Source organism: Sinocyclocheilus anshuiensis, unplaced genomic scaffold, assembly GCF_001515605.1.
Source record: "Sinocyclocheilus anshuiensis isolate Anshui unplaced genomic scaffold, SAMN03320099.WGS_v1.1 scaffold628, whole genome shotgun sequence".
Classification (NCBI taxonomy): Eukaryota; Metazoa; Chordata; class Actinopteri; order Cypriniformes; family Cyprinidae; genus Sinocyclocheilus; species Sinocyclocheilus anshuiensis.
Genome location: NW_015555750.1, coordinates 1,185,589 through 1,194,682, shown reverse-complemented (window position 1 = coordinate 1,194,682; position 9,094 = coordinate 1,185,589). Strand labels below are relative to the sequence as shown.

The 9,094-nt window shown below is 35.4% G+C and overlaps 2 protein-coding genes across 3 annotated transcripts in view; one reads left to right on the top strand and one right to left on the bottom strand.

Moving 5' to 3' along the window:
* The first annotated feature begins 563 nt into the window (after window positions 1–563).
* LOC107673680 (mitochondrial pyruvate carrier 2-like) lies at window positions 564–4,901 on the top strand. Of its 2 annotated transcripts, none has more exons than XM_016467391.1 (5): window positions 564–925; window positions 3,659–3,699; window positions 3,799–3,883; window positions 3,975–4,086; window positions 4,465–4,901. In XM_016467391.1, the coding sequence occupies exons 1-5, from the start codon at window positions 826–828 to the stop codon at window positions 4,508–4,510; spliced, it is 384 nt and encodes a 127-aa protein (XP_016322877.1). In that variant the 5' UTR covers window positions 564–825; the 3' UTR covers window positions 4,511–4,901. The 2 variants fall into 2 exon arrangements, with proteins under 2 accessions (XP_016322877.1, XP_016322876.1); XM_016467390.1 differs by lacking the exons at window positions 3,659–3,699; window positions 3,799–3,883 and adding exons at window positions 3,253–3,293; window positions 3,393–3,477.
* Window positions 4,902–6,205: 1,304 nt separating this feature from the next.
* Window positions 6,206–9,094, bottom strand: part of LOC107673677 (NXPE family member 3) — an 8,358-nt gene continuing 5,469 nt past the window's right edge. The window contains exons 6-7 of the mRNA XM_016467387.1: window positions 8,765–9,079; window positions 6,206–6,234 (exon numbers count right to left, since the gene is read on the bottom strand). Of these exons, the coding sequence (XP_016322873.1) occupies window positions 8,793–9,079 (287 nt within the window). The 3' untranslated portion in view covers window positions 6,206–6,234; window positions 8,765–8,792. The remainder of the gene's footprint in view (window positions 6,235–8,764; window positions 9,080–9,094) is intronic.

Here is a 9,094-nt window from a genome sequence, read left to right as displayed (position 1 = left end):
AATTAACACATAGTATTGTATTAAACAAAACAAATCAACCAATCCATCAATAAATGTTTGTTTCGAACATGCTATTGTCATACTACTCTCTTCGCTCAAAAAGGACACTGTGAAGGACGATTTTTTTTAATTTATTTAATTATTTAATGAAATGAATGGACATGCATGGAAACTTTTAACTTCCACGCCCAGCATTCCACTTTTTATACTCTCCACGTAACCGCAAAAACAGCTTCTTAAAAGAATTTAAAAAAAATAAATACAAAAAAAAAAACAGCTTCTTTCCTGACGAGGCCCCGCCTTTTAAAAGCGTGCGAACCCCTTCCAGCCAATCACACAAAGAGGCTTGACCACATTAACCAATCCTTTACCTCAGCGGCTCATCCACTTATACTCCCCACGTAACCGCAAAAACAGCTTCTTAAAAAAATTTTAAAAAAAAAAAATACAAAAAAAAAAACAGCTTCTTTCCTGACGAGGCCCCGCGTGCGAACCCCTTCCAGCCAATCACACAAAGAGGCTTGACCACATTAACCAATCCTTTACCTCAGCGGCTCATCCACGTCATGACGCAATTAGCTTTGCGACGCGTCCCCACTGACGCTTCACAAGAAGACAACATAGCAGTAAACTGCATTAGCAAGGTCGAAAGTAGGACAATAACGTAGACTTTGTACTTTATGCTCGTCCAAAGGTCTTGTTTTCCTGACTACGGGCTCTTGCCTTTTGGTAACATCACGGGTCAATAGCAGCAGAGTGCTTTGCACGTCCTCAGCGGTATTTTCGTGCTTGCAGTGGTAGCATTTAGCTTGTTTAGCAGTCATCATGGCTATGGTGGGGCTGAGAGCGTCTTACCACAGAATCCTCGACAGGATCGAGCATATGCTGCCGGCTAAACTGAGACCCGTTTATAACCACCCTGCAGGTAACACAAATGCTGTTAGCGTGACAGCTTATTTGTCACTGATCCTGTTAACCTCTTGAGGTGGCAGCATACCCTGAAGTGACGGTGCAGCCATAGAGACTGCTACCTGAGCAGGTGTTTTTGTCTCTATTAGTGCACGAATAGATCAGAATTAGTCTCCTTAGATGCATACCCTAGAATGGAATTGAGGTGCTTGACGTGTAACTATATGGTAATGAATTATAGCCACTGTATAATATGTAGAATTTTATTATTATTATTTGTATTTATTTATTTATTGGTGTGTTGTTGACACTGGTCTGCAGTTCTTGGCTTGCCAAACTTGCTTTTGTGTTTTTGGCACTTTCGGTGATTTTGAGTGCAAAACAGGGCTTACAAATGTTTATAAACGTATTTACACATATTATAAGTGAGAATTAACACTGTCTTTTCATTTTGATCAGTTGATCAGTGAAAGAATGTGCCTAAACTTGTGTTTAATTAAATATGTTTAAACTAATTTGTGTTTTCAAATTTTGGGACACGACTAATGCATTTAAAGCAGCACTGTGTAACTTTTGGTGCTCTAGAGGTTAATAAACAGAACTGCACACATCCCGCGAAAGAATATTCCAACCGGAGCTACTTCTCTAAGTTTATGTCTATGGCGATTCACGCAGGTATGTGTTACTCCGCAGCGGTGACGACCCGATCAGGCTACAATAGTCCAAATATAAGTACTTATTATAAGTGTACCGTAGTGATTCGGAATAAGACAAAAACGAGGTTTGGAAGAGGAATTCATGATGAACTTGTAATTTTGAAAACAGAAAAGTTAGAGTGCAAAACAGGGCTTACAAATGTTTATAAACGTATTTACACATATTATAAGTGAGAATTAACACTGTCTTTTCATTTTGATCAGTTGATCAGTGAAAGAATGTGCCTAAACTTGTGTTTAATTAAATATGTTTAAACTAATTTGTGTTTTCAAATTTTGGGACACGACTAATGCATTTAAAGCAGCACTGTGTAACTTTTGGTGCTCTAGAGGTTAATAAACAGAACTGCACACATCCCGCGAAAGAATATTCCAACCGGAGCTACTTCTCTAAGTTTATGTCTATGGCGATTCACGCAGGTATGTGTTACTCCGCAGCGGTGACGACCCGATCAGGCTACAATAGTCCAAATATAAGTACTTATTATAAGTGTACCGTAGTGATTCGGAATAAGACAAAAACTAGGTTTGGAAGAGGAATTAATGATGAACTTGTAATTTTGAAAACAGAAAAGTTACATGGTGCTGCTTTAAAGTCATGACTTATGTGATTGTAATTTTCCAATTAGTATTATATATTTATAATTTTAAACAATAATCCATTGTACATGTAAGATTTTAATTGTACATGTAATGAAAAAAAAGAAAAAAAAAAACTATTCTGTACTGTACTGTGCCCTACTGCATTTGTGGAAAGTGCCCTTGAGAAACAGAAATCGTTCAATGTAATATTTTCTGTTACTGAATTACTGAAAATATTTTCTGTTCTAATAATCTCACATGAGTTCTCTAAAGGGAGTTAAAGTGTTTATAGTTCTAGTCATTGGTGGTAGAATAAATATAGATCAAATTACATGCGAGTTGATAAGCAGAGGCTGACTGACTGAAAAAAAGATTAAACAAAAGAACAGTGCTGGTATACAGACCTTTTTTTTTTACCTCAGCTTCACGTTTGGCAGAGGGAGGGGGTCATATTAAGCACTAGAGATGACTGATCTTTTATTAAATGATATTAACATTAATCTTTATAATGCAGATTGGTTTTTTTAGATGTTCTAATACATACTTTTTGTATTATGTAGATCACTGATGGCTGGAACTCCACTAAGATGATCAGTGCAGTTAGTCTTGTTGAATATTTAAACATTGATTGTTTACAAATAATTATCCATAATTGGTTAAACATTTGTACCATCAGCCATTGTATATTGAATTTCTTATTGAAAATCAATTAAAGTCTGAGCTTTGGCATGGTGTGGTGGACATGTTCACAACGCAGTGCCATCAGCTCACAGGCATGCAGGTTCAAGTCTGTGTGCTTCAGTGCTGTAAAAAAATTATTTACATTTACCTTCATATTTTAGAAAGATATTATACATATTTGTTATGAAAACACGGCCACAAAATGTACTGGCAAGAACAAGTATTTAGTGTAAAAATCACCCAAAATTCTCTTGTGTCAGTACTTTTTTTGTACTGTTTTGTATGTTGAAACACCTGATTGCTGTCACAATTACACACATTCTATGTGAACATTGTACACTGTATTGATTTGCGCTTTGTTTAGGTCCAAAGACTGTTTTCTTCTGGGCACCAATGTTTAAATGGGTGAGATTAATAACACACAGGATCTGGATGTTCTTTGGATTAATTGAGATTTATTTATTTATATATATAGATAATTGTTACATTTCTGATTTCACACAGGGTCTGGTCATAGCTGGCTTAGCAGACATGACACGTCCAGCAGAGAAACTCAGTACCTCCCAATCTGCTGTGTTGACAGCCACAGGTATATCTCACACAGTAACCAATTCTTTAAAAAAAAAAAAACCCTGAACAATTAATCACCCAAAATTCTCTTGTCAGTACTTTTTTTGTACTGTTTTGTATGTTGAAACACCTGATTGCTGTCACAATTACACACATTCTATGTGAACATTGTACACTGTATTGATTTGCGCTTTGTTTAGGTCCAAAGACCGTTTTCTTCTGGGCACCAATGTTTAAATGGGTGAGATTAATAACACACAGGATCTGGATGTTCTTTGGATTAATTGAGATTTATTTATTTATATATATAGATAATTGTTACATTTCTGATTTCACACAGGGTCTGGTCATAGCTGGCTTAGCAGACATGACACGTCCAGCAGAGAAACTCAGTACCTCCCAATCTGCTGTGTTGACAGCCACAGGTATATCTCACACAGTAACCAATTCTTTAAAAAAAAAAAAAAACCCCGAACAATTCAAATATCCCAATCTCCCTCACTCTCTGTTTTTCAGGTCTTATTTGGTCCAGGTATTCCTTGGTTATTATACCCAAGAACTGGAATCTCTTTGCTGTAAACTTCTTTGTTGGCGGTGCAGGAGGATCACAGCTTTACAGAAAATGGAAGTGAGTACTCTCATTCACCTACACAATACATGCTATAAAATCTCGTAAATGGGGAAACAGGCAAAAGGTTAATGTTCTTGATTTTAGACTTTTGTTCAGTTTCCAAACAAACCTTCAGCTGACGCAGTCTGGCAGTGAAGTGCATCAAGTCTTGCACTCTCTAAATCTAAATAAAACACCCTCTCTTTAAATAAAACGGTATGCTTTATTGCTGTTGTGCCATTAAAAAACAACCTTTTTCCACATTTTATCTGCTGTGAGCTTACTTTTTGCTTATCTACACTTTAACAAGACTGGTAGCAATAAAGCAGACCGGGTCTTCCAGCATATTGTGTAATTTGAGGGATGTTCAATATATGAGCTCTTTATTCCCCACAGGTATAACCGGGAACAGAAGGCAAAGGAGAAAGAAGCTCAGGCTTGATACCAGTGCTGTGTAAAGGGCATCCAGAGGACCGAAAGGGACTCTCCTCGACTGGTACCCCAGAAACTTCCCCTCCATCAACAGTCATCCAGTAGAGCCTCCACATACTTTCTTCATGAACCGAGATCATCGGATTCATTTAGAATTCAGGTCATTGTCCCGTGCCACTAGTACCTATAGCAACAATTAATACGGTTGTTAATAACTTACAAAATGTTACATATTCATTTTAGTATGATTGTACATTCTTTAAAAGGCTTGTTTCAAATACATGGTGATAAAGGTGTTTTCCATCCAATATACTTGAGTTACCATCATAATTCATGAATTTCTTCACTCAGTTTCTGTCATACGGTTATCAGAATGTCTCTAAATAAATTTGAGAAAAGTCTCTTTCATTATATGTATTTCTTAGGAAATATTTATTAAACAACATTTTATTTTATTTTTTAACTTTTTACATATCCTTAACATGAAATTGTTACATGAAACCCATACATTACAAAATACGCACTGAACTGTACTGTAATATTGGAAAGTTGATTAACGTCAAAATAAAGTAATATTAAAATCAAATTTACTAAAAGTGTCTTGCCCTTATGATCAAGTGTACTGTTCATGTGCATTGATCTGCCTAGTTATTCACCTTTATCCAGCATTATAAAATCATTACATACTTTAAAGTACTTACTATTTGAACCAATTAGGAGTATCACACTACCATTTTACTCGTTCAATTTCTACTGTTTAGTCTGCTCATAGTATGCATTTTTTTTTGTACACCACCAGAATGTGCATTATACAACCTGACCATATGTATCCCACATGCAATGCACACAACTTGACCTGTTTCCAGTGTTTCCAGTGAGACATATGAGGCTCATTATCAGACAGCCAAAATTATTGTAATAAAGCATTTTTAGATGACAACTAAAAATCACTCTTAAATTATATAGTGAGGTCACATTTGACAACAATGTAACAATACAGTTTGAAAGGTTTACTGTTGTATTATGATGTTTCAAATATTATTTGTAAACTAAAATAGTATGTACTAAGCAGTAGTATACTTCTTTCTCGCTTAGCCTACTGTATATGTTTTTGTGACAGTACACTGCTGGCCCCGTGTGGTGCTACAAGAAACTGCATTCAGTAGAATGAGATCCACATAAAACAGATTTCTGGAAAACCATTTTAGCCCTGAAAGGTGCTTCATCCACATGGTGATACAATGCTTCGCCTACAGGTTGTTTACACATATAACATTGGTTGAAAAATTATTGACTATATTTCTTACTAGTTTGAATGCCTGTGGTAAACATAAAGAATAAGCAGCTGCTACAGGACTGTAATAAAATAATTATACAACTTTACTCGTCATGTAAACAAAAGACTGTGATGTCTGGATTGGCGCCAAGTCTGAAGATTTCATGTGGAAATGTAGGCTGATATATTTTTGAATCAGACCCATAATGATTAATCTTGTGAATGCAGTGTCCAATCTTAACAAAATGTGGAACACATGCATAAGATAGTCTGAAGAAACATGCCAAATTTCACAAATTTCTGAGGCTCAGGGCATGTTGATATGATCTTTTCAGCAAAGTTATGTAAAAAAAACTTGAAACCTTCAGTCCATCCTTGCAGCGAGTCCCTTGGCACACAAGGCCAAATCGTCCTTCACCCAGCTTGTGGCTTCTTTTTATAACACCTGCGAATTTCACCTATTAAAAGATTTTTAAAAAATGTAGTTAGTATGAAGTACAATTTTATATATTTTAATTTATAATTAATAATAACATTTTCAAATTCACATAGTTTATTATTCTTACCTTTGTCCAGTCGTCCTGTTTCAAAAAAAATCAGGGTTTTTGTTATTTTGACTTTTGCCCCTTTTTAAATTAATCTTTCATTATGAATTTTTATTAATGTAATATGATATTGTATCCATGTGATCACGAATACTCAGTTTTTATCTATTCTTTTTCTCTTCTATTATCTCTTCAGTTTTTATCTGTTATTCTCACATTACAAAACTCATTTGCTTATTATATAAAAAAAACTTTTATTCCTTCTACAATAATTTAATATTTGAAATTATAATTTTCTCGTCTGAGTGGATCTTACTGCATCAAAAAATAATATACCAATCTGCAGTGCCAGAGATCATTCAAAAGATGTTTAGACGAGCACAATGGATGCTTAAGAATGAATTTATTTTGGCGATTCATGAACACTGGACGGATGAAGAATTTTAAGAACTTCCTTTTACATAGCGCAAGAAAAAAAAAAGAAAATGCATGAAAACTCTAGTACAGAGACCCAATTTCATCACTGTAAACCACACAAAAAAAAAATGGAATAGAACAAATGAATCCAAAAATAGGTATTGTTAAATAAGGCACATGAACTGATCGTAAACAACTCTTCCAAAAAATCTGAATAACCATTTTTGGAGTGTAAATGTCTTTTACATTGCTTTTGGATACATAAAATAGAACAGACAGAACATATGGAATTAATAAATATATACATTTTCAGATCTTTCAGAGGTAAATGCAGAATTGGAGAAATTATATTCAAACTAATCAAGGGCATAAAAGACAAAATGAATACTAAAATCAATAATCATGCTGTAACAAAATGGTCAAATGTATATTTAAATAAGTGACTAAGTATAATTCATATCTCTGGATGACACTGGTGCCCCTTATATCCAAAGACTCTTTATACTTCTGTCACGTGACTACACTTGGCCTACATATCAGCTGGACAGATACAGATAATAACCAGCTAACACAGGGGTAGGCAAGTTTGGTTCTAGAGAGCCGCAGTCCTGCAGAGTTGTTCAGGTGTGTTTGATTAGGGTTGGAGCTGAACTCTGCAGGACTGCGGCTCTCTAGGACCGAACTTGCCTACCCCTGAGCTAACACAATCCCTGTTTACCAAGGCACAGAAATAGTTGTGCTTGCACTCATAGTTCATAATACTCTCATATAACTTCTGTAATAGTAATAGGGCTGCACAATTAATCGAATTTCTAATCGCAATTACAATCACGGATGCCGCAATTACATAACAGTTCAAAGCAGCACTTAATCGTTCAAAGTCCACTTATGTTATTCTGCGTGCTTAAGATGCATTTTTTTTCTTTCTACATGTTATCTTAAGGGTTTTTCCATTGTTTTAATTTTAGTATAACATTATAATACCATGCATATTTTTACCTTTTTATTTAAAGAGAAACCAATCCGATGTATAGTTGACATTTGAGGCTTAATACTATAGAAAAGCAATAAAAGTTTTTCAGTTAGTGTTTTCAGCTTATTTTCATATAAAAATATGGCATGCAGTTGCTTCAAATAAAGGTGTAAACATCATTCATTTAATCGTAAATTAATAATCGCAATTACAATTTCAAAGGAATAATCGACAATTATGATTTTTGTCACAATCGTGCAGCCCTATATTCTATACATAAATAAATTAATCTTTCCTTTTTCATACGGTTGCAGCCTTGAGGTTGATGGCTTCAATTTTAGTTTATTCATTCATAGTTTATCCAAAAATGAACCCCCTCATTCCAACCCAATATGACTTTCTTTCTCCTGTGGAACACACAAGATTATTTAAAAATGTCTGTTTTTTTTTTTTTGTTTTGCAGAATAAAGAATGTCATACAGGTTTGGAACAAAGTTAGGGTGAGTAATTGATGACAGGATTTTCACTTTTGGATGAACTCTCTCTACTCAAATCCCTGACTGCAGTACAAGCAAATACGTTTGATTAGTTTTCGCCTGTTGACTATGTAAATATGCTGAAATTATTTGAGAATCATTTCACAAATAATTAATAGAACCTCATCCATTTGTTGCCACTGGACTTGGTGAAAAAAGCACATTACTGAAATCTGAATTTCATTCAAGATTAAGTGGTCTGCCAGAGTCCAATGTAAAACCAATAATGATAAGTGCTCCATTATTATAAATGTTTTATGGGGGAATTATCTATTCTCTTTAGGAAAATTTTAAACTTGTTTAGGGAAAAAAAAAAAAAAGATTCTCCATACCTCAGGATATTGCCATTAAAGTATAAAGGGCTACATTAACTGTTATGGAGATTTTGCATTTTAATACGGCCAGCAAAATCATTATAAACATTTGCAAGCCAAACAGACAGAAAATAATAGCTGAATAGATAGCAAAAGAGCTGATCCCAAAGACAGAGGTATGGAAGATTAGTGCTAGGTCTCACCAGTTCCTTAAGATACTGCTCGAGAAGTTTAGCCCCGCCTTCTCTTTCTCCTCACTGGACAGATGTGTGATAGGATGAAGTTAACCATGTTTGATATAATGTCAGATGGAGGGTGTAGCTGATGAGGGTGATGGTGGGCGAGTGTCATCTCCCAGGCGTCCACCAGCCGGACGTTCAGACCTTTAAACATGGCTCGGAGCACTGCGTCAAGCTGTTGGGAGAACCAGTCACTGTTGAACAAGCTGGACTCGGGGTCCAGTTTCTGGAGGTTGGCTGTGCGGATCAGCACCAAAGTCGCCGGTTCTCGCTTCAGCAGTCGGATCACTGCCC